The sequence below is a fragment of the Echeneis naucrates genome, chromosome 12 (genome assembly GCF_900963305.1).
Source record: "Echeneis naucrates chromosome 12, fEcheNa1.1, whole genome shotgun sequence".
In the NCBI taxonomy this organism is placed as follows: Eukaryota; Metazoa; Chordata; class Actinopteri; order Carangiformes; family Echeneidae; genus Echeneis; species Echeneis naucrates.
In genome coordinates this window covers 9,433,137-9,458,849 of record NC_042522.1, presented here as the reverse complement: position 1 = coordinate 9,458,849, position 25,713 = coordinate 9,433,137, and the positions used below count along the sequence as shown (strand labels likewise).

General features: G+C 40.7%; 2 protein-coding genes across 6 annotated transcripts; both read right to left on the bottom strand.

Annotated features, from left to right (window-relative positions):
* Positions 1–800: 800 nt before the first annotated feature.
* Positions 801–6,561, bottom strand: LOC115052196 (glutamine synthetase-like). Of its 5 annotated transcripts, none has more exons than XM_029516186.1 (8): positions 6,495–6,561; positions 6,342–6,355; positions 5,778–5,987; positions 4,301–4,462; positions 4,065–4,211; positions 3,717–3,844; positions 2,757–2,956; positions 801–1,666 (listed from the first exon to the last, which is right to left on the bottom strand). In XM_029516186.1, exons 3-8 carry the CDS (start codon positions 5,944–5,946, stop codon positions 1,369–1,371), a joined length of 1,104 nt encoding a protein of 367 aa, XP_029372046.1. In that variant the 5' UTR covers positions 5,947–5,987; positions 6,342–6,355; positions 6,495–6,561; the 3' UTR covers positions 801–1,368. The 5 variants fall into 5 exon arrangements, with proteins under 5 accessions (XP_029372046.1, XP_029372049.1, XP_029372047.1 ...); XM_029516189.1 differs by having other exon boundaries at positions 5,778–5,952; positions 6,495–6,558; XM_029516187.1 differs by lacking the exon at positions 6,342–6,355 and having other exon boundaries at positions 6,495–6,560.
* A 4,905-nt stretch (positions 6,562–11,466) lies between these two features.
* Positions 11,467–25,644, bottom strand: mamdc4 (MAM domain containing 4). Its single transcript, XM_029516535.1, has 29 exons — positions 25,440–25,644; positions 24,140–24,217; positions 23,759–23,905; positions 22,283–22,408; positions 21,848–22,081; positions 21,612–21,737; positions 21,151–21,306; positions 20,891–20,994; positions 20,562–20,717; positions 19,509–19,599; positions 19,295–19,408; positions 18,890–18,988; positions 18,643–18,780; positions 18,411–18,550; positions 18,140–18,248; positions 17,858–17,962; positions 16,876–17,010; positions 16,489–16,616; positions 15,993–16,209; positions 15,746–15,886; positions 15,499–15,626; positions 14,958–15,048; positions 14,237–14,386; positions 13,991–14,116; positions 13,702–13,826; positions 13,461–13,566; positions 12,841–13,034; positions 12,671–12,736; positions 11,467–12,347 (listed from the first exon to the last, which is right to left on the bottom strand). The coding sequence occupies exons 1-29, from the start codon at positions 25,489–25,491 to the stop codon at positions 12,315–12,317; spliced, it is 3,615 nt and encodes a 1,204-aa protein (XP_029372395.1). The 5' UTR covers positions 25,492–25,644; the 3' UTR covers positions 11,467–12,314.
* Between the last annotated feature and the right edge of the window lie 69 nt (positions 25,645–25,713).

The following is a 25,713-nucleotide window of genomic DNA, read 5'->3' as shown; positions in this document are numbered from 1 at the left end:
ATATTGTAGCAAAGAAATCTGGGGGAGTGTTTGCCTTCTGGTGCACACTGATAATTCCCTGCGCACTGGGGAGAACTGATGATGATTACCTGCGTCAGTGGGGAGGGTAGGAGGGGAGGCTTGACCCCTCCTTTATGTAGAAAGTGCCTTTGCCTTTGCTTCGCTGAGCTCTTCTCCTCGCCCCAAGCCATCACTCCACCTCCAGCAGATCAGCTGTAACTACAGTTTGCAGCCAGTTTGTTTCTTTGGTGCTTCCTGGCTCAATGGGAGGTCCCATGTCGAGACCCCATGGGGGGGGTATTGTCTTTAGACTGGGGTGAAATACACTTTAAAACCACCTGTCAATATAAACATTTTAGATATTTGCATGTTAAATGTTGTCCTGTCTGTGTTTTTGTCTAGACTATATACGTTATTAGTTATTTTTAAAATAAAGCTTTTAGTAATTGTCACTCTGTAAAAGCCAATTTAGAGCCCATTAAGAGGTAACACTGGTGGCTGTAAGGCTCTCTACCTCCCCCCATGGATTGAAATGGTTCTGACCAGTCAACAATTGAGCTTGGCCTTTATTGAGTGAAGTGCACTTTACTGCTGAGTTTCATTAGGGTGCAGTGTACATAGTGCTGTGTGCTTTTTGGACTGTGTAGTGGTTTCCCTATGGTGTGTCTTTTACAGTGTTGTCTTTTACAGGGTTGTGGGAGGCTAAGGTTGAGTCTTTTTGCTTTGAGTGTCTTGCAGTTTTAATGAATTTATGTTTTCCAAGAAAGGCAAAATTTAAAAAAATAATAATAATAACAATCTACATCTCATGTTGTATTTGTTGAATATTCTCTAGGCCTGAGAATGCCAGTCCATCGCAGGGCCAACATACAGAGACAGACAGAGACCAAAAACCAATCACACTCAGACCTACAGACAATTTAGAGTCACCAGTTAACCCAAACATGATGTCTTTGGACAGTGGGAGGAAACCCACACAGGCACGGGGAGAACATGTAAACTCTGCACAGAACGGCCCCAGGACTTTCTTATTGTGGGACAACAATGCTAACCTCTACGCCGCTGTGATGCCTTTGTGTATAAAAATAATAATAATACCCTGACATATAATGAAGCAAGATATAAGAAGTATAAAACAAGTCTTTCTTTCAAACTAGCACCTATAACACAGATTTTGAGAACCAAACATCTATGTTTTAATGTAGCATAATCAGCATCAGAATAAGTAATTTCAGGATAGTTACATTAATGCTCTGGGACATAGTTCAATAAATATGTTACCCCAACAACCATTAAGTCTGCATGTCCTAGTTGCAAAAGATTACACCCTCCTCCTGCTCACACGCTCTCTCCCTGAGAGGTCTCTGTCTACTGGACCTCTGGGTCCAGCAGACAAGTTTGTGCAATGGCCCTGGTCACAAGGTATGGGTCACAGTTTGCTGCTGGGCGTCTATCCTCAAAGTACCCTCTCCCATTTTGGCCCACCTCGCGGGGGATACGGATGCTGGCGCTTCGGTCAGCCACTCCAGAAGAAAAGTCTTTGATGCTGGAGGTTTCGTGGAGACCTGTGAGACGTCTCACATTGTCCTTGCCTTCATGAGGGTCATACACGAGGATGTGCTCCCTATGATTTTTGCTCAGTTTCACGATGGCTTGATCGATGTGTCTGTCAGCAGAGGACAAAGAGAGGAGCGTTGCTGCAGTGACTGTGCACAGGTTGTCTCTACTGAACTTCATAAGAGCGTAGATCCATTAAAAGTATGAAGTAGAAACTATACTGATAGAACTAATCTCACATTTTTCTAATGCATATAACTGCAGTATCAACCAAAAAAACACAGCTGGGAGCAGTGCCCCACTGCTTAAGTCTGCAGTAATTGCTATTCCTTACCATTTGAGGGCAGCAGAAACAGGTAGTGAACACAACAGGACATATTATCAACCTTTATGCTCATAAGGTGTAATTGTTTCATACACGTGCCTGTGAAGACACCGAGCTGCTAAATGCTGCATGGTATTCACCAGATGGTCTCATGGTGTAGCAGGTAGTATACATTCAGAACAGGGACCTAAAGATGTCATAAAGCTCCCTAGAACTGAAAGAAAAATTAACTGTAATTTGATTGATTGATAATTCTGTGAGCTCATTACTATGAGCGAATCTTTTGATATACAAATACACATATGATCCATTGTTAAGAAAAAAAAAATTATATTTGTTCTAAATTTACCAAGTTTGTTACATTTCTAAAATGTTAAATTTAGTTGGTTAAATTAGTACACATCATTTTAAATTCAGATTTTGTTAAAATAAGGGCACTAAATTAGAGGTGGCACTTTGCGTATTGTGTTTTTAATATTGCACTGAATAGTGCTATAATGTACTAGGGCCAAATGAAAAATGGTTATTATTGAAACAGCAATCTAATAATAGTGAATGCTTTAGCAACTATGAGTGATGCTGCTTACCACAATGTTGAACTAAACTAAATTTAAGTGATTTTAAATAAATTATTATTAATTTATTTCAATTAAAACGAGGGTTAGGTTAGGCACAACCTTAACTTCCTGACACAAGTACAGACAAAGTCCACAGATGTCTCAGCACTGTATTGTACTTTGGCCTAATCTTAATGTTTCAGTGCCAGTATTGGCAATATTCTCATATGCTTCCGGAATCTCACTTGACTGTTACCATCAGTGTCCAGGTCATGGTGACCAGGCCAAACGAATTTTCATTCTTCCACTTTACTCACTTCAGTCCGCCTTCTTCCCTCATCTGCTTGGTGCTGACGTTTGTGTGACAACCAGCTCCATTCCAGTTGCCCATCACTGGTTTGGGGTCCAATGATGCAACAACCCCAAAATCTTCACAAACACGGTGCAACAGGAAACGTGCAACCCACAGCTGGTCCCCCATCTCAATGCCCCCACAGGGACCCACCTGGAACTCCCACTAAAGTCAGAAGATGCATCAGATAACACAGAGAGGGAAATGAGGGAATAATGTAGATGTACATGTGTAAAACATTCATTAATTCATTTATCTTCTGCTGCTTATCCATTTCCGGGTCGCAGGGAGTGCTGGAGCCAATTCCAGCTCACACTGGGTGAGGGCGGGGTACACCCTGGATAGGTTGCCAGTCCATCACAGGGTCAACATACAGAGACCAACAACCACTCACGCTCACACTCACACTCAGACCTCCGAACAATTTAGAGTCACCAGTTAACCCAAACATGATGTCTTTGGACAGTAGGAGGAAATCCACGCAAGCACAGGGAGAACATGTAAACTCCGCACAGAACGGCCCCAGGACTTTTTTATTGTGGGGCAACAATGCCAACCTCTACACCGCTGTGATGCCTTTGTGTTTACTTAAAAAAAATAAAATAAATAATACCCTGACATAAAATGAAGCAAGATAGAAGAAGTGTAGAACAAGTCTTTCTTTCAAACTAGCACCTATAACACAGATTTTGAGAACCAAACATCTATGTTTTAATGTAGCATAATCAGCATCAGAATAAGTAATTTCAGGATAGTTACATTAATGCTCTGGGACATAGTTCAACAGCGCTAACCACTATTCCACTGTGCTGCCCTGGGTATAAAACAAAGATGGATAAAACAATAATTCAAATTTGAATGTAAAATCATACCAATATGAAGGATTTTTTTCTCTAATGTTCAAATGCGAAACACTGACACTTACCTGAGATGGCATAACTTCAGCATTGGTGCCACAGATTTTGACCCCTGCATAGAGACAGGCTTTGTAGTGACACTCTACAATGTCCCGTCCGTAAGCATTGTTTGCCCCAACACTACAGTAGTAAGGACCTTAAAGTTGGGGACAAGACATGACACTTGTTAGGACAAAATAAATGCGATAAAATCAGGTGCAACATTGCATTAGTGATACAGTATTTCCAAGACACTGTTGTGAATGCAAGAAATAATTTAGAACTAATAAAGTAGGAGACTGTAGGAACACCAATTTCTAATGTTTCAGTTAGTGATATGAGCCCTAGAGAGGAGATGTGTATTACTGTTCACTCACCCTGGGGTGATGGGTATCCACTTGGGGGCCAACTAAAAGGATGTCCATCTATTCCAAAGAGTGTGTACTCCTGCTCCATACCAAACCAGATGCAGTGCTCTTTCACTTTCTCCATCACCTTGTTGCAGCTATCCCGATGATTAGACTCTAGACAGCAAAAACAAAACCAGGTGACTTGTTTCTCCTCGATTTACTTAATAGGATCAGAAAAATATGACAAGTACTTGAAAAGACACCTGCAGGCAAGCGATTGTACTTTAGGACCTCACAGAGCACCAGTTTGTTGGGATCCAGGGTGAATGGATCTCTGAACATGCGCACCGGGATGAGGTACATGTCACTGTTGGAGCCTTCAGCCTGCCATGTGCTCGAGCCATCAAAGTTCCATTCAGGAATATCTAGATAGATAGATAGATACTTTATTTATCCCAGACTGGGAAATTGCAGTGTAACAGGAGCATTACACATAGGGAATAAAATATATAACATGAATGCATCTGGGTGTTCAGTCAGTAGTTTGGCAGCGGTGGAGCTGATGACTTCACAGGCTACCGCTGCATCAGCTGACGGGGGGATGTAAACAGCGACAGCAATGGTGTCCGTGAACTCCCTTGGTAAATAATAGGGCGCATTCCTACAGCCAGCAGTTCGATGTCTGGGTTATAGAGACGTTCCTTCATGACATTTGAAAAAGTCTCTGTCTCCCCGTACCATACTGTAACCTGGGACCTCAACGCTGCTGTCCGGGATGTGCCAGTGCAGCCATGTTTCACTGAAGCAACATATGCTACAGTCACGGTATTCCCTCTGGGTCTTCACAAGCGCTGCCAGTTCGTCCGTCTTGTTCCCCAAAGACCTCACGTTCCCCGTTATGATCGGTGGGACCGCTGGTTTGTGTCTTCTCCTTTTTTCCTCCGTTTCGCTCCGGACCTGCAGCCCCGGCGTCTCCTCCGCAGCTCCCGCGGGACCACAGGCCTGTCTCCAGGCAACAGCGCGGGTCCACACAGCGCAACCAACTGCCACAACCGCCGGCGGCGATCCTCCAGTCACAAAAAGTAGGAAAGTAGGAGAAAAACCAAACCAGCCAAACCAACTAAGCCATTTCGCGAGCTTAACAGAAAGGTTGTGATTGAACAGAAAAAAAAAAAAAAAAAAAAAAAAAAAAAAAACAACAACAAAAGAGCGAACCAATAAATTAAGAAGTTTACACGAAACACGACGAGGAGCTGCGGCTACAGGCTGCTGCTAGAACGGCGCCAAAAAATAAAAAATAAAAAATAAAAAATCTGACAAGATCATTTCACACAAACGTTACCAGAGAATTTCTTCTCAATATAATTCATAGTGGATTTTCACTACCTCACAGATCAAATACAAATTTACGTACTGTAGTTGAATTAACTTCAACCAGTGTACTAAGCCATCACAAATAACTGCTCTCCATCTTAAACTGCACGTTACTGAGGTTGCTGTGTTATGCACATTTACTGTGTACTGCAATTTCTCTTTTCACTGTGTTAGTGAAAACTCGGCTGCGTTGTTAAATGGTTTAACCTTTCACACTTTCATAAATCCTTTAAACATCAAAACAAACATAAACATTTACAGAGAATCAATGGTAAAAAAAAAAAAAAAGTGTATTCACTTTCTGAGCCAATGTTTCTCGTACCAAAACGTATAATGTTTTTTTTTTTTAAGATATATTGAATTTACCTTCTATGCTTTCAGGTTCTGTGTCCATGGTTCGGATCTTGCTGCGAAGTCCTTCTCCAGTCCCGTCAATCCAGACGTAGGTGACCTGACACTTTCCTGCCTGTGACAGCATCATGTACGACTGGCGCACAGCCTTGTTGAGGTGAGAGCTGGGTGACGCTGACGCCATGTTAACCTTTCACCAGAGAGTTCGAAGGCTGTTTTCAATACCTTGTGATAACATTTCATTATAATGTTAATCTTCGATCTCTGGTGTCAGAAAAGCAGAAGCGTCGCTGAAGTGAAACTGAAACTTGAATTTCAGTGGGCTGTATGCTTTCTTTTTCAACAAGTTTTTTCAGCAAGATACCATGAATAATTTGCTTTTGATGTATCTGTCAAGTCAAAATTATACTCTGCCTCATCTGCCCTTTGTTTTCCCCCAGATTCACTGAGGTGTAGCACTGCCCTCCCTGCCTCACAAAGTCTATTCACTCAATAAAGATTGGCAAAATAGCTTCCAGGGAGGGCTGGTGATGGTCACCGTGCACTGGAATAACAAAAATATAAAAAAAGTTGACTCACCTTGTTTTGCTAACCTATGAGGACAAGTGCAGACAAACAAGCAAACAAAAAAATTTCACCTGAAAAATCTAAATGACAGCATTTTTTCCTTACATCTTCCTGGTAGTGCTTCATCTCATTTTCACACAGAGAACAGGTAATATTCAGACTTACTGAGTTGCAGGTGACCTCAAGTGTAGTTCAGACAAAGCAGCTGTGTGTGTTTGGTGCCTAAGCTTGTTTGTGGTATTTAATCCCAGGATGTTGCATAGCATGCTAATGACACAAGAATCACGTGCACTTTACTTACGTACCGCATACTGCAGACGTAATGCTGGTGTGTTTATTTGTTAATTTATGCTTGGGTTATGTTTCCATTGCATGCTACATGCTTTCAAGGGACTGATTAAGATTCTTTAAGCCTCTGGTATTTGGAGAGCCTACTCTGTGAGAGGATTTGAAATATAACAAATTCTCCTCTCTATTAAAATTAACATTAAAATGAAGCTCCTCTGTAGAGATCAAGCTTTACATTTAAATAAATAAATCAGTCAAATCACTGGACAGGCAAAGCTGAGCAGGGGATAAACTCCTGTGAGGAATAGTAATGAACACCCACCTATGTCACAGAGGACATCTGTTGATAGTGAGCGGCTGCTGTTTGCTGAGGCTGACTCTTGCCACTCACTGAACACAATTAGCGATGAGGAGCTGTTTAGTTTCCGTCAGGTAAGCTGTCCTGAGATCAGCTATGGTGGGCAGAAATTGAACCACTTCTACAGAGACAGGGACTTTGTGGTGGTGGTGTAGGCACAGAGCCAGACAAAGATAGAAGCAAGGAAAGCAAAAGACCAGAAGAGCCACTAAAGGCCTCCACAACCACTAAACAACTACAAAATCGATGTATTATCTGCCACGGGTGGCTTAAACTTTTGCCCTATACCAAGTAGGTTCATGGACCTGAGGCTTTTCTCTGTGTGCTTACTCTTGTTCCATGTGCCTGAGTGGGTTCTGCCACTGTCCTAAGACATGCACCTGAGGTGTCTCTTATATCAGTCCTGTGACCTGTACAGGGTTTATCTTCCACAGCAATAACTGTCAACAGGTTTTTGTGCTACAAAAAAAATCGAGTTCTTTAGCATCAACTCAACTCGTTGTGTTTGGAGGGAGAATAATGCTGACTATCACCCAAAAAACACCATCCCCACTGTGAAGTACGGAGGTGGAGGCATTATGCTTTAGGGGTGTTTCACTCTTAAGGGGACAGAATGACCTCACTGTCCTTGGACGGGGCCATGTACCATGAAATTCTGGAGGACAACCTCTTTCCCTCAGCCAGGACACTGAAAATGGGCTGTGGATGGGTCTCGCAGCATGACAAAGACCCAAAATTTAAGGCCAAGGCAACAAAGGAGTGGCTCAAGAAGAAACGCATTAAGGTCATGGAGTGGCCTCACCAGTCTCTGGACCAGCTTAACCCCATCGAAAATCTGTGGAAGGAGCTGAAGCTCTGATGCCAAGCTACAGCTTCAAAACCTTAAGGATTTGGAGAGGCTCTGCAAAGAGGAGTGGACCAAAATTCCTCCTGGGGTGTGTGCAAACCTGCTAATCAACTACAAGAAACGTCTGATGTGTGCTTGCCAACAAGGGTTTCTCCATCAAATCCTAAGTCATGTTTTGCTAGGGGATCAAATACTCAATGAAATACAAATCAGTTTATATCTCTGATATGTTTTTTTTTTCTTCTACATTCTCTTTTTCATATTCTGTCTCACTGTTAAATTAAAAATACCATTTAAAATTATAGATTGTTTATTTCTTTGTCATTGGGCAAACTTACAAAATCGGTGTGGGATCAAATGACTTTCCTCCATGGTATGTGAGTGGAGACAGGGGCAGTGGGATGCTTGGGTTGGTTAAGTCAATGGTCAACCAGCCAGATGCAACAAAGACAACGGGCAGACTGACACAAACCTTTTCACTGATATTTAAAGCTGCATTAAGGTTAACGCTTCCACACCTTCCAGCATCACCACCACTGGGTCAATGTTTTCACGAGGCAAGAAGAAAGGTTAGGCCACCACATTGGTCCAGACTTGTCGGTAGCAAAAATATGTTTTGGACACATTTGATCTACAGCAGCTTTCCATAGCATTAGTTAGCACATATTCGCATGCCGAAACACTGAAAACACATTTAGTTAACTTCCTTAAAACCCCCTTGGTTGCTGCTACTGTGTCTCAATAACCAGGCACTGCCATTTTACCGCTATTACTCAGTCTGGCATTAAATTTTTTAGGTATTCATGGAGTGAGGGTTGTTTTTGTCTATTGTCATTTGTGAATGTATTTGGCCTATCATTGTAGGTTGTTGGGATAAGTTTAAGCATGTCAATCAAGAGCAAAAACAGAAACACAGATACAGCTATGTAGGTGATACGCAAACACAAATAATGTTGTAGAACTGGCTCTGGCGCAAAGCAACAGGTGTATGGTCCAACACACAAGTAATGTGTCTTTTATGCCATCTCACTGATAACTTATTATTGCATCTTTATTTGGTAGTTGACTGAGACTCAGACGGCAACAGGACAACAACAGGTAAAGCAACAATCCATGTCCTCAACTGAAGCAGCAAACTGGTGATTAGGTGGTACATATTAATCTAATAAGACATCACACAGAATGTTAGGCTTTAAGTAGTATGCCCAAACCAAACAAAACTGTGTTCAAAACAGGAACACTGAAATACGCAGCTCAAACGTAAATGGATGCGTAGAAGGCCAGTCGTGGCATTTATCAAATCGACACAAAACTCCAGGATAGAAAGGCTGCATTTTTTAAATTGCACAAAAAAAAAAACCCCAAAAACATTTTATGATAAAAATGTTCAGTGGTTTATGTAACAAAAATATCTACAATAATAAATGGTTCAAATGCCCAAAACGTGCAATTGCAATAAAAGTCGAGGTGAAGTGGATCAGATTTGCAGAGAGTTGAATGTTTGCACTCAGAAGTCACTTAGACCATTTTCCAACAAGTGTCCATATATGTCTGTCCACTCTCTTTTTTAGGCTTTTCTTACAATGCGTCCACTCTTCCTCAGGTCCTTCCCTCCCCTGTCAGTCCTGATCGAATGGCTGTTTGTCCTCCAGGCTCCCTGACACACATAGGAGCTGAGGGAGGAGCACAAACAAAAAGCTTCAGTTCACAAAATGAGTACTTTTCCTGTAATTAACCAACATATTATATATACTAAAATATTTTTTTTATTATTATTATAAACTTAATTGAAAGCCCAAAGAACTTTTAAGGAGCATTTGTATCACTTTTCCAAACACATGGTGTAAATTTGGCCCTGGGCTTTTTTCATACTTTGTTTCAGGAAACTTTCCAGAAGCTATGGGATGATCCTAACCCAGTAGTGATGTCATAGACAATATGATGTCAAAAGTTTGTATTTGTGTTCCTCAATGTTCACTTGTTTGAAGAGCAACCATTGAAAATAATATATTTCATACATAATGACAGAAAAAAGAGAAATACCTGTTCAAAACCAAATATGTAGAACTGAGTGATTAAACTTTATATATTTATATCTTTGGTCTTGAAAATAAATTGTGTAGGTTACAATCGATTATTAATCTCTGTTAAGGAAAAAAAAATCTTAAAATGTTTCAGTTATATAACTTGAGCTTCACATTTTCCGGCTCTTGTCTGCAACAAGTGGAATTTATTCAGCCGTTCTCAGCAGATTTCTTTCTCTGATAAAAGGCCAGGAGGCATGACTGACACACAAAAAACTATTGTGTTTGTGTTTGCATACCTCATTTAAAGTATTTCAAGCTTTATCAGAGCTGTAGAGCCAGATCTCTGCTACTGTTGGCTGTCAGTGTCTGTGTTCGAGCAATGCCTCCATATTTACCAGCGCAAACATGCAGATACCCCAATCCCAGCACGCGCACGCACGCACACGCACACACCTTGAGCGCAGCAGGGGTTCAGCAGCCAGTTTGCGGGGATTGCTCCTCTGTCTGCGGTACTGCATCCAGCCGCAGACCAGCTCGTGCGCGATCATCACGTACAGCAGGAAGATGAGAACGGCGGGATCCATTCAGCTGCACGCGACGGAGCAGCACCTGGCTGCGATCTTGTGCAGGATGAGAGATACTTGTTGATGTAGAGGAGGAGAAGGAGGAGGAGGAGAGGGCCCTCGTGTCCAAGTTGTCCCTTCCAACTTTCAAGTCGCGAGACACAACCTGCTGCTGCTGAGATGTGAGCTCGCACTCCACCCATGACAACACAACATCCTCCAGACTCACAACGGCGACTCTGCCCTCTGTCTCGCTGACAACGGAGGAGAGGGGACATCTGATGATGTTGCCGTAGAGACGCAACCGTTGCTAAGGGCAGGATGTCGTCATCACCTTTTCCTGAAGATGAACGAGGCATTTCAACAATTCTCCCCTGCAGGGAGCCACCGATCAAGAGCACACGGAAGTGTCCATCAGGCTGCCAGTCATCCTCACAAAGGAGGGAATCTTTACTCATGACTTGTTTTCTAAAATCATTTACATCGCACACTTCAGTAAACACATCGCAGATCATTATCAGCCAGAGAGAGGAAAAACAAAACCCAAACAAATAAAACAAAAAGTTTTATATTGAAAAAGCTGTAGCCAGAAAATATTTATATAATTTTTAAGTAAAAAAAATGTAAATGTATCCATCTAGATGGACAGTTCATTGTGAAGTCTAATTTTTGTCTTGTCGTGTCCTGTTTTATTTTGGAGTCCTGTACTTACCCCTGTTTTCCTGCCCTAATGTGCTTTACCTGTGTGTTTAAGCTGTGTGCTGCTCCTTCCCTTCTGTGCCTGATGCTGCCTTCTTGTCTAGTGCTTTTGGATCCTGTTGCCTGTCTTGACTAGCTTCCTGGTTTGGCCCTGATTGGGAATGAAGGACTTTGATTCAGCCTTATCAGTGCTCTGCATTCTGTGACCTCTTCGTTCTGCATCGTGAGGCTGACTTCTAATTTTTTGAGGAATGATCATTGGGTTTGAAAACACGCAAACAAAAAAACAACAAATTTCACTTATGGACCAAAATGATGTACCAGCACCAGTGTCTCTCCTCCATTTTAATTCCCATATAATCAGTGCTCAGTTGTATCTCATTTCAGAGTAATGTTAACGTTCCAACACATTCAAAAGAACACCGCTGTCTTTTCCAAAGCAGCAGCATGCCTTGTAGTCAGCGTCCTCTGAAATGTTAATCATACTTTCTACAGGGTTTAACCACAAGGGACATTCCAGTGATTTAGATCTGTTCTTGTAAGTTGTGGAACAAAGTCTACACCCATTATGCAACTCAACAGTATATCATTTATCAGACACTCCCTGTCTCATAAACTCATATTCATATTCCATGGCCCCAGTTAATGCTACCTGCTGAGCTGTGAAAATGATGACCGACAGAAAAAGTCATTTTCTCCAATTGCACAGAAAAAACATTTTACAACAGGTGTGACAGGCTGAGTTCACAGGCTTTCAACAGTTCTTCATAAACCACACAAGTAATGCATGCTAAATTAGTTCTGATACTGGTGCGGCCTGCTCAAATCCTACAGTATATGGAGCCTAAGAAGTCAGCATGGAAACAGTCAGGGGTTAGACCCTTTCTCAGTTGTAAATGAAATGAAACTAATTTGTCTCCATTATGGTTAGACTTCTGACTTCAGTCTGTCCGCCTTCCATCTGTCTGTCCGCACGCTGAGACCCGCAAGGGCTGCACTGACGCAGCAGCACTGGGTAGACCTTCATGAGTGTTTCAGTATATGGTCTGTATTTTGTGTGTGTGTGTGTGTGTGTGTGTGTGAGAGAGAATGGGTGTGTGCATGTGTGTGTCATGTAAGGGCGACACAAGCAGTTCTTCTGCTGTGATATCGCCTCAATTTCACAAAGCCACCTTTAGATGGCAGGATCACTGCTTCCCTTCCCTACACCTCCCTCTCTCTGAAATCAGCAGCGACCTGCAGAAACAAGAAGAGTCGATCAGCCAGCGAGCACAACTATCACTTGGCTGTAGAAATGAAATTCATCGTTAAATTATACTGTTAGTCTAACAATCAGATCCCTCTCTGCAATGCTAAATGGCCCCTCATGCTAATCAAAACTTAGGTTAAAATTAAACTCAGTGATAATGATAATAATAACAACAACAAAAACGGAGGCAACAACAACAATAATAATAGGTGTTAAAACAAGTGGAGACAGATTCTAGAGGAAACCAGCTTACTTCATCTGCAAGTGAAGATGAATTTTTTTGAAATAAAACATTATTATTTATACTCACAGGGACATTGTTGAAACCAGCTGCCATTGGGTGGTTTTGTGCTGGTGGAACTATCACACGGTCTGGCTAAAATGAACATGATACTAGTGAAAACTGTGTTAAGTTGTAAAATTTGCTTTAATACTCAAAAATCACTTTTGCTGATCTGATGTTGTTTAAATGTGACTTACTGTGGGTTCTGGTTCATATATTTCATTACTGAAACCAGGAGCATTTGAGGGAGGTGATGATGGTGCACCGGGCATAGCCTTGGCTGCTGGTTTCATTCGCAGGTAATAATACAGCAGGGCGAGCAAAGTCGCGATCAGCAGCAGGAGCACAACAACGGACGCTCCAACCCCTCCTGAGTAGTCATGTTCTTTGGCTACAGAGGAGATGGAGGTAAAAAGTTCAAAGAGTTAGTTTCTATTGGAGAAGGTACTGGAGAAACGGAAGCACATTGCTGGTTGAACCAGTCTGAAAGTACTATCAAGTAACAATTTCTGGCCTGATGGACTTTCTTCGAAGCATACCGCCCATTCTCATTCTCATGTTGGCCCTTAACACAGCCACTGGCAGTTCAGGGTGCTATTGTTATCAAATTATGCTGCATTATCAATGCCAAGGAAATTTTACACGAGTTAGTGAGATGAGCTTTACACTGCAGAGAACCAACGAGACAATAATGTTACAGTATATTACAGTTCTGTTAAAATATAGAAAAAAATAAAATGTATTTTATAACCAAAAAATAAATTAAAATTATAAACATATCTAAAAAAATTTAAGCCTTTAGGAATTCAGGTCTTACTTCTAACATCATCCGTGACTTTCTTATTGCAGTCAACCCCAATTGTGTACTCAATGTCGTCTAGCGCTAAGAAGCCTGATGTGCCTTTGATTCCTTCCAAAACAATCTGTTAACGACAAAACAGATAAGAGGACATCAGCAGAGACATTTAGGGAAACAAGAAATGGCATTACGATCACAATGTTAAAACACTCTGCTTTTTATTGCATGTATTGAGTGTTTTGTGGCAGATGAGTCTGACCTGGTATTCCTTTGTCGATGTGATGTTGACGTCGAACCGTCTCCACGGGGCTCCCAGCTCACTCACCTGCAGCAGCTGATGGAGGGCACCTTCTGACAGCCTCCACACCCTCAGCTGGCTGTCCGCTACACACATTCAAACAATAAATGGAGGTTGTGTTACCAAATCTAAAAAAATATCTGAAGAGAATCCGCATCCAGACGACATCTGAAAGGTCTACTTGACACCTGTACTGGAATGACCAGGGATGAACCAGAATCAAAAGTCAATTTAAAACACTGATCCTTACATGAGAGGGGTTTGTAGGCCCACAACTTCAGGCAGGTACCCTTGGTCGGGGGCAGGTGAGGGCTCAGCAGCTGAGCGTTTTGATTGGCTGCAGTCCGATTGCTGCTTGGTAAGAACAGGAAGTGGCCTTGGAAGGAAGAAGAACACGAGTGGTTTATTTTACACTTGACTACATTTTTGTATAGAAAAGGACACATAAAGTAGTTGTGTGTCCCTGTGTGTGTCTCTGTGTGTGTCTCTGATCTACCTCTCTCCGTGCCCAGAGTGTGATCTTCAGTTGGGGTGGGGTAGTGCTTCTCCTCCTCCTGACTCGTCAGGTCCCAGTCCAGCTTGTCCTTTTTCATATTTTGAGTGTTGCTCCAGCTGCACATCCCTCTCTCCAGAGTACAGCGGGAACCTGAGATTTTTGGCAAAACAGAAATGAACACTGTAACAAAAATTTGTGCTTTTCAGAATCTTGATTTCTGTGTATCTCGCTATCTTAATGTGTGTTTTATATTGTTGTGCTTGGTGTAATCTCATTAAGATGAAAGTAGAATTTCCACCTCATGGTTGTCTTCCTCTGCCAACATCTGCAGGAAATAGCCTGCTCTTCCTGAGTTACAGCACTGATTATTGGCAAGTAGTGCTTTTGCACAACAGCACGATGTGACAGTGAAGTTGACCATTGACTTTTTGGACATAAAATGACATTGCTCCATTTTGTCAAGACAGAAACAAATTGTGTGATATGAAGGGTATAAATGTGTGATTCAAAGCCAAAAAACATGTTTTGTGAAGTCACGTTGTCATTGACCTTTAACCAAGAAACTCTTCTCAGTTCATTCTGGAGTCAATGTGAGTGTTTGTACCAGATGTATGAATTTCCTCATCTGTGTTCCTGGTAGGCCACATTCAGTCAGTATGACAGCTAAGATCTGAATCCAAATGAACAGATTTACAGACGTTCTGTGGATGCGGATACAAACCTTGATTTTTGCATGAATGGCTTGAGAAGAAGATGTCATCAACAGCAACATATGTGTTTTTGCCTCCAGCTCCAACCACTTCAAACTCCAGCTACAGCCCAATAAAGCACAGTAATGCATTTTAGTTTATAAATTTATTAGTTGTTTATTTCTCTTTTTTTCAGCTATCTTGGCTAATGTTCAAATCCCAAGGACAGTCCTGAAACCTTAAACTGTGAATATGCATTTAATCTTAGAATATATTCTGATGATGAACATAAGCACTGATACAAAACTTCACTTTCAGTATGACTCAATACATCATATTTGAAAGTAAAAACATCAGTTTTAATCTATACAGACAACCCCACATATTAAATGTCTGCTGGAATCAGTGAGATCACAGTCTTTGAGTCAAATTCTGCTGGAGTGATTCGATTTTAAGGACAGTCCGGGGATTTGAATTGCTTTTAAATGAGAGATATGACGAAGACACAAAAAAGCCAAAGAAGATGATATATAAAAAGACAGATACTATAGTTAGTTATTGTCCACACTGTACCTGCCAGTCCACAAGGGCACTCGATATGTTCCCGTTGCCATGGCGCCAGACATCTCCTTGATTCAGACTGTCAGAGAAGATCTTCACCCTCTCTCCTGTCACCAGCTTCATGTACACCGTCAGAAAACCTGCAGAGCACCACGCTGCTGAACTGCGTTCTGTTTAGCTTTCTTGATGTGTGTGTGTGTGTGTGTGTGTGTGTGTGTGTGTGTGTGTGTGTGTGTGTGTGTGTGTGTGTGTGTCTCACCAGGATTGATTCCTCCTCCCATGTGATACCAGAAATTCACACACTCAGTCTTGGAGGTTCCTTGGCGAAGAGGGGAGGTTAGGATTGCATTACTGCCAGAGGGAAGTATGTCGTGTCCAGTGTTAGCCATCATGTAGAAACCTGATCACCAGCCAAGGACAGGATGGTCACAAATCACTCACGTCTGTCATCTTTCTGCTCACATGGTAAAATATTGTAATATTTGTACTAATACTGTCTCTCGCACCCATTTCGGTCTCCAGAGTGTGATCAGTTTTGGGTCCTGCAATTGTGGTGCTGATTCCGTTGCGGTAGAGCCAGTGAACTTGACCAGAGCTGCTGTACCCGCAGCGCTGGCCTTCAAAGGAACACATCCTGGGCACGGTGCAAGGACGGACCACTAATGCAACATCATCAATGGCGATCCGCCCGTCAAAGCTGGAGCGGACTGCTTCAAACATCAGCTGTTGGTAGATTAAAAGGTTGCAGGGGGATGAATCGAAATGCAAAGAAGATAACGCTAAGTAGTTTTTTGGTCTTTTTTTTTTTAATACAAGGGATCACAGACTAGTTTATTTTACCACAAGAGCACACAATTTTTCCAAAACTTCAAACCACATGACTCATTGTACCTGTTCCCCTCAAGGTGACTCATTTTTGTGATCATAAGATGCATCATATTTTGTGATATTATGTAAAGTTTGAAGCATGAATTGATAAAATAAACTGAAACAGTTCCATACCTGAAAGCTGGTTAGCTGGTGTGGGATTGGGCAGTGGGCTTCATGCCAATAGTTACCATGAGCTCCACTGCGGGTCCAGACGATGTTCTCATGCCCATTCTTATTTAACACTTTCACATTCAGAGTGCCTGGATGGGGTAAAAAACAATTCGTGATCATTTAAAGCTTGGTAATAACTGACTACAAACCGATATGCAGTATCTATGATTATCTATCAGTTTGTCCTCAAAAGCACAAATAAAAAAATAAAAAATAAAAAATTCTGAATAACATGGCAAAAGATCTGATCCTGATCCTTTTGCAATCATTTGGTAACTTTAGACATTTTTACTTTAAAATATAATGACCTGGTTAAAGAAAATGCTTCCTGTTTAGTCACATCCTCACCTGTGTTGGGCCCATAAAGTTTGTAGAAGAAGGAGAGGCAGTAGTCTGTAGAACTTGGTGGCTGTGGAAATGAAACCAAACGTCCAAACAAACCGCGGAGAGAGGGACTCCACGTGTCCACAACAAGGCTTTTACCTGGACAGCATCAAACCACATGAAGGGAATTAATGTCACTGTTTAAAACTCTTAATATTTCTACAACTGTAATGTATCTTCTTGTAAAATACTTGAGCATGACACTTAAACAATAAAAAAATAAACCTCAAGGGACAAAAATAATTCCAGATTGAGGAAAAAAAATATTTATATTTCTCACAAAGAAAAGAATAAATAATTTTTTCTTCCTTTGTTCCTTTCTCTCATTGATACTCTAAAGATCCATAAGATTTATCTTGTGACCCTTCTGGGGGAAACCAATTTGCCAAAAAACAAATAAGAAGAATTTTATGCTTTGCCTTTGGAATAACTCTAATCAGTGACTTAAAAGGTAAAAAAAGAAAAAGTAACCAGCCATACATCTTCCTTTTTCTTGTTGGAAATAATATTAATCATGTATACATTTAAAAATAAAAGTTTCGCTAAAGGATGGTGAGCATTTTTCCTTTTGTTTCACTCCATTTTAAACGGTGCTGTCTGAGTTGAATAGTCTGAAGGCTTGAGATTGTGTTGGGAGAAGAATAATGTTCCAAATGTCAGACGAATGAACCTTTGAAAAGATGACGCCCACATATTGGCTCAGAATGTTTGACCTGAGAAAAATCCAGCAGAGGGTCGAAATGCTCTGTTTCCATCAAATGATTTAAATACATGGCATAATAGCCAGTAACAGCTTATTAACTGCATTGAAAAGATTAACATTGTGCAAAACCACCACACGTGTGTGTGTGTGGGATGCTGACCACAAAAAATATATACATTTACATCTCCAAATACATAAAAAAAAGATATTTTTGTTTATTTGTTTGCTTTTAGTTGAGCTCACCAATCCCGATGGTGTGGTCCATCCCACTGAGCACTGTCCAGTCAAAGTTATCACTATTGTCCTGATACCATCCACACAGTCCATGCTCAAAGTGGCATGACAGTCCTGACAAAAAAAAAAAAAAAAAAAAAAAAATATATATATATATATGTATATATATATATATATATTTCACTCCTAGCCTTGACATCTCTTGGTACAAGATGGGCTATGCAGTAACAAACGTGTGAGATGTTCGATCGCCCAGTGGGGGACATTGGACTAGTTTGAATAAAGAATTACCTGTTGGAGAAAACGGGAAATAGTTTTCATAACAGGTGAGAAAACTGACATTTTTCACTTTAATCTTGGCACATGGACACAATTTCACAGCACGAGCTTCAAACACCAGCTGGACAAGACGAAACAAAAAAAGATATAAGAAGTTAAAAATATTCAACCAGGTTAACTCTAAAACATTATTTTTGTGGCTCATATTTATGGCTTTAATTTGATTAAAGAAATAATTTGAAAAGGTTAAAAAAAGTTGATATATAAGCATATGGCAGCTGACCTGGAAGCGATGTTTCCTGGCTCCAATTGTTACGTTGGCATGCTGCCACTCCTTCTCTCCTGTTCCTGTCTTTCCACTGAACTCCCACAGTTTAGGCTGCACGCCCAGCAGGCTGTCAATCACCCTGACGGACAGCTCACCTGCAGCACAGAGACATGACCAGAGTCATATAAATGGGTCTGAGTTGTTTGTCAGGTGAAAAATACATGAAGAGGGAATGTTACATTGATACCAATGTGAGCTGGATTGCCAGTTAGGGCAAAATCGAAGCTAAGTGTGCAGACTGGACCGGAGGGGCCCAGAAGGGGGGTCCGTATCTGGGCCTCTGTCAGCTGTTGGCCCGGGGCTTTGGCTACATACAGGTATTCATCTAAGGGATGTTAAAAAGAAATTTATTTGAGTAGTTTGACATTTTTTGTGACGACACGTTAACAAATATCTAATAACAGAGGAGTGATGGATCGATAAAAGTCATGAACCTTTCACAGTAGAAGTGACATTTTCATAGAGCAGCCAGGCTTGATTCCCAATGCTGGTGTCAGTCCACCCTGAGCTGCCCTCGGGGTACGAGAAATCCCCTGCAGACATGAGACATCTCACTCAAAAAAAAAAAAAAAACTCCAACAACAAAACAAAAATGACATGCAGGGTTGCATAAGGGATCAGAACAAGCATATATTGAGTTATAATCCACTTTCAATACACATTTTCATAGCTGTCATCACATGAAAACACACTGACTTTCTTAGTTGTAGTTAGTTAGTTTTTTACCCGATTAAGTCTTTGATTTCTTTAACTGCCTGGCCAGTTATTTCAGCTTCAGCTCTCCCTACATTATATTCCAGAGCTGTTGAGAAGAGTTTAATAGCTGTAATTAAACTCACCACATTTGGCTTCATCCTCTGCTCCTGCACAATCAGGATGGAAATCACACAGCTTGTCTGGTGTCGTACACGGGTCTTTAGGAGGTTTGGGGAACGTTGCGATGGAAGAATTTACTGTTCAAGAGGAGTATGAGAGACAAAACATGCAGGAGGATCATTTACAAATGTGGACTCACAATTGTTTTCTTTAATTTCAGATAGTTAGAGGCTTTACCGGGTGATAGTTGGCATTCAGGAGACAGCATAATGCTGTCGATGGCAATACCTCCGTATGAAAAATCTCTGATTGCTGCCATTATTAAAATCTACAGGGGAAAAACAGTGAGACAGAGATAAGCTTTCTCAATTCAAGATTCAATACTCATTCATATTTATTGTGAGTAATATTACCATGACAGAATAGAATATTATATGAATTATTTTTGGTTGAATTTGGTTAGGCTTGTAGCAATTTAAACTAACCATAAATATGACATTGCATTTTCATTTCAGTGCTATGTAGATGTTTGGCAAGTGAAAATTACCATTTGAAATGATTGAAAACAAAAATAGCTCTCATCTGTATATGATGATTTTAATCATTCCTGCACTGAAGTTCTCAATGCTTCAACTTTCTTTGAAAAAAATGATGTTCTATTTAGGAACAAAGGTGCTCTTCACAAAGTGTACAGATACACTGGAACATACACTGATACAGAGTATACTCATGTTCATGTATGTATGCTCATATTGGAGATATACGCTGCCTAAATTTATAATATTCCCAAAGCCTGTCTATATGAATATTAGGCTGTATACAGAAGGGTCCAAAAGAATGAGAAGATAGCTGATGAGAAGATAATTTGATATTTAAAGATATAGTAGCCATACTGACTTTTTTTTACGTTGTTTTCATTAACCTATGCATATAAATGGAATGTAAATAGGTGAAATATGTGGTTGCAGCATGTTATATGACATTAAAAATGCCCTATTATAAATAAAATACCATGCCTATGTTACACTGATAGATACAACAATCCTGTTTGGGCACTTTAATCTAGACTGTCAGAAACAATCACTATTGGTTATGAAAAGTTCTCCCGAGAATTTATCTTCATGTCTACTGATGTATTTCAAATAATATTTGTAATATGTCTGATAATGTACCGATTATTCACCTTCATTTATGAATCTTCAATATCAGTATATCAGTTTCTGAAAGTGTTGTACTGTACTGTGGACTCTGTAGCCTTCTTGTAGCCACAATCTACAGACAAATACTGACCTGAAAATGGAAGTCAGTGACAATTTCAACCTCTGCCTTCACCCAAAGGTCACCGAGGGCCCCGCCCCTCTTCCACACTGGGTAGATTTCACGATCAGCAACCAGCACCGTCAGACCACCAGACCTGGGTCCAAACTGGTGAGTGTACATCACCATCTGTGGCGGGGAAAAACAAAAATGGACTCAGACTTTTCCCAGTAATTTTCATTGTGAATTATATTTTTGTTCTCTAATTCTCACAGTTAACTATTACCTGTAAGTAAATTACAGAGAATTCGATGAGTAAATTAAACATCTCAGACTGGAGGAAGAATCGGCTTTGAACTCACCCTGCAAGGATGTGTGCTATTGGTGGGTTCAAGGACAGGACTTTGAAAAGCAGCCCAGTCAACAGTGAGACCACCATCAGGAACAGTCACATATAGGAAGGAACCTGCATTAATAATAATCATAGCTTTTATTGTATATTCTTCAGAAATACTTTACTTCTGTGTTCACTTGTTAAAACAAAGGTACTGAAACGAATTAAGACATTGAGAATAAAACAGCAACCACAGCAGCTCAATCTCAATAAATGAAGTGGGCTGACCTGAGGCAGTGTTGGTGGAGTGGTCCCTGCCTGGTCCTTTCAGAGGATCTGTGGAGGAGATGTTCTCCTGACTCGTCCGAACCCATTTCAGTGGGGACAATGACTTCATGTCCCAGTCACACAGGCCGTCCTCAAAGTCACAGAGCCGGTACCCGACTGAAGACACAACAAAACTCAATGCTGGCATCAGGGAAATCAGATTTCTACAACCAATTCAGGATATTTTTTGTAAGAATGGAGCTGAAAGTATTGCAGAGCAGGAGGAAGTTGTGCAGAATCACAGATGTATATTTGGGACCATCCCCACCAAAGAAACCAGACTGACCTGCAGGAGCTATGCGAAGGATTTAGGGGGACGTAATGACGTAAAGAATCTTTTGTCCCATTTTGTACTTTCTCAGCTCGTGTTGTAGCTCTACTGTATTTACTGTACAGTGCTCGGACAGTGTGTGATTTCTCACCACAGGCTTGCTCATCTGTGCCGTCCCCGCAGTCGTCGGTGCCGTCACAGACCTGCTGCTGCTCCACACAGCCCTCACGCGCACACTCCAGCATCCCTGCTGCACACTCCTTACCAGGTTGCTGTACTGATGACAAAACACAACAAAAAAATAATCATCACGATTATCCTGAACATGACTTTGAAATTTACTGTTGGTGGGACACTGAGGGCACAGGGGTATTTTGAGGGACTCACAGGGCAGGGCGCAGTCTAAAAACTCCAGTTGGTCTATTGCCACATCTCCTTTTTGTCCCAACGAGCGCTGAGAGTGAAAACGGATTTGGAAGGTCGAATTAACCCGACCTATGAAGATGGTGGCCTCCCTCCATGCAAGGACGCTGGTGGCCTCAGGACGCCACACTATGGCCTCTTGAGAGTTGTCGAAAAGGATGGATGCCCACAAGGGTGTGGAGCCAAGGCCTGTGTAACCTGTGGTTTTACACACACACGTACCAACACATTAAAACACATTAAAACAAAGTAACAACAAAGTAATGGTCAGCTATGAAAAATTATTATAGTAACAAAAAATAAACAAACACAAGAAAACATCTGTAAATACTGCAGTGGAAGTCGCCTCCTATGTGCTTTCTGTAATTTCAAGTTTGACCTGTTGTTAATGGATGTTACCTGAGTCCCACAGGCCATATCTGAGCCGAAGCCGACAGGTTGGCGAAGACTGTCTCATCGTTGGAGAGACTAAAACTGCAGTGCTGACATAATCTGTCTTCACTGCACTCACTCCCATAAACCAACCTGTGTGTTGGAATCATAGAACATGTTATTCACTTTTTTTTTGTTGGTTTTCTGTGATGCTTACTACTTCTATTGTGAAAATGGCTGCCTGTAGAGCCTTTCATGCACTTTTGGCTGAATGTATTTAGCTGCTTTCAACTCAACACTGAGTTGTTAATACAACAAAATGATCTCTCTTCACAAGTCCAATGTTCACTGTCTTTTAGCTGAGAGAGGGAGAAGTCTGGCTCTTGGACTGAAACACAACAGCCTCCATCATTTAATTAAACCAAACCATAAAGTTTATAGAGCTGTGAAAAACTGCAGTCTGCTCACTCTGCTGGCTTTTCACTACCCATTGGGCATACACTGCAAGTGATCAGCCAGTGAGTACAAGATATTGGTCACAGCAATTTAAACAATAATAATAAAACTAAATGTCAATGTGTTTTAAAATTACATTTAAATGGGCAGCTCATTCCGAAATGTAGCTTCAAATATTAACACAGCATCATACAAAAATGTGTATTCTATCATTTAGCCATGTTGCTGTAGCTAATTGAGATAATAAGCATAATTGATAATTGGATTTGTAATGATGAAAGGGATCAAATTGTAACCAATCCTCAACATAATGCTCCACCCCTCAGCTCTTTTCAACATGTTTTAGAATCTAATGCTGTGTGAAGCCTTGTGCTCAACACGCGTCCTGTTAAATGTCGACTGTGCTGTGCTGTTGTTGAGAGATCACTGCGGTCACGGCTGAGCTCACAGCTGCAGAGAAATGACTGGCTGTGATAATCAGCCCATTACCTGTTTATCACACGCTTCATGTTTACATGGTCATTGCATTCAGAGGCTCTGCAAATATACACTGCTGCTGCTGCTGTTGGTTAGTAGAGCAGACAAAAATGCTAATATGAATTAAAAACTATTGGACGGATAGATGTGAAACTAACAATATCCATCAGATCTCATATTAGATTCAAAGGCAATTGAGATGACATATATTTGCAATATGAACATTGTGATGTAAAAGAATTAAATCGTTTTTGAAAAGCCTACCTCCCAATGGAGTTGATGTCCTCATTTAATTTGTGTTCATAATTATTCATGTGTTCTGAATTGTAAAACTAACGTTTTACTTATATTTTTTATGTTTCATACAAACATTAAAAAAATCTATCGTGAGTCTTGGCTGCAGCCACTCACAACCCAGGCTGAGACTTTTTGCCCATTGTACTGATGCACTCTACTGGTATAAAGGAGATTGTGTATATTCTGTATTTGAACAAAAGCATTGGATTCCTTTAAGGGCACCTGTGGCAAAGGCTACAAGTTAAAAAAAAATGTGTAAATGCCAAAGTGTACCTGTAGCTGTGCCGGTGGTGTAGTCAGAGATCGGCCCGGTGTCTCCTCCCTGGTATCTCACCCAGCTGTATGCTGTGCTGAGGGACCTGTCAGTCCATCCACACTGTCCTGCATCCTCAAAGTCGCAAGCAAACCCTTTTGCGTAACCTTCAAAGGTATAGTAGAAATAATATTTAGAAATTACTACATACAGGGAAGCTCAAGTATTACTGAATATTTCACTTGTCTAACTGTCTAGTCCAACCTTTTCTGTTAATTTGTAGGTTAAAAATACAAATGTATGTTATTAGATTTGATATTTTTATTATTAGATCAGGTCTAGATGAAGTTTCCTCTTGCTAAAGAAAAGTGTATGACTTTTGAATGAATTTGTACACTTACCACAGTTATCCTCATCACTGCAATCTGAACAGTCACATAAGAAGTCACACTTCCTGTCAGGAGCCTGGCATGCCTGAGCTGTGATGTGAGAGACCAGTGTTACTTTTTACAGCCCAACTAATGCAGAAGAATTAAACTGCTTAGCCAATTAATGATTTATCACTGTTCATCCTTGCTGAAAGGATTTTATCATAAGGGTTTCAGTTCATTTCTATTATGGCAATAAAAGCATTCAACAGCTTTAACAGAGCGATAGGGCATCTTTTAAAATAATGTGGAATATGTTTTAAGCAAATAAAAACAAGTCTGAGCAGTAAAACAAGAGTTCTTTAGGTAAACACAAATAGTCAATGAAGAGAATGTGCCGAAATGAAATAAATAACTTGTTTAAAATACTCAACAAATAGTCCCTATCATAAGAAAAAATTAAAAATAAATAAAAACAGACAAAATGCTTGGAAATGCTTCAAGTAACACAACAGTACAAGTCATTTTACATGGATATTTTTTTCCTGTGGAAAATGACTCAGCTCCAAACTGTCTAATCAAGGCTCATTTCCAGCAAAGATTTACAGGCCCACTAATGCATCAGGGCTCAAAGGCCAGAGAGAAATAACGAGGTTAACACCAGCAGTATCTGTTCATCCAAAGGTCTCTGATTAAGACTCAGGACTTTGTGGCTCAGAGTCCTGACAGCATGGAAGCAGACATGACACTGAGCAGGAACATCACTGCTGGTTCGTGTTCAGTTTTCAGATTCACACCATGTTCCAATAGATTTAACAGTGAAGTATACAGTAGCTGTATAGCGGTATATCATTTCTTAACATGTCTGAAACTATGTTGACAACTTTGACATAGCTGAGAAAACGTATTTATGTTAAAACAGCTTCAGTTAATACTAAGTGAAGGTGAGGTAGCTCTAATAAAACAACACACATGCACATATTTTGCCTAAATGAAATTTTTGCCATAATTGCTTTGGCTGTATGTTTATATTTTTCTTCACACGTGCAATGTAATTATAGTTTATTTTGCATATTGTTCTATTTTCATTTAGGACCATACATTTACTATACTGCTCACACATTTGGACACACATTAAGAACATTGAGATACACTGGCAGGTTAAAAACAGCTATTTTAATAGCTGAGAACCTCCTGGAAGAATTCATACTATTTTGTCCTATTTGCGATCTGGAATCCGAATCAGTTGTGTACATTATACAACGCAATGGGGCTGTTTCTATGTAAAAATCACAACAACATTAGACGGAGTGTGGAGTGAGTGCGGTCTTACCCCAGTGCAGACTCAGCAGCAGAATGAGGCCCGAGTTCATCCAACTTGGCATCTTTTTTTCCTGCTCCACCACATCAGTCTGAAGCACTGAACACAACCTGGAGTCTTAAACTACTTGAGTCTGACCTCACCTTCTCTCACAGCGATAAGAGCTGACCTTTACATTCTCCCCAAATCCCCATAAAACAATTTCCTCCACTTCCCCACAGCATGTACCTGTGTGTTACACAATAACTGTTTTATTGCCACAGCTGCCAAAGTTGGCAACAGACAT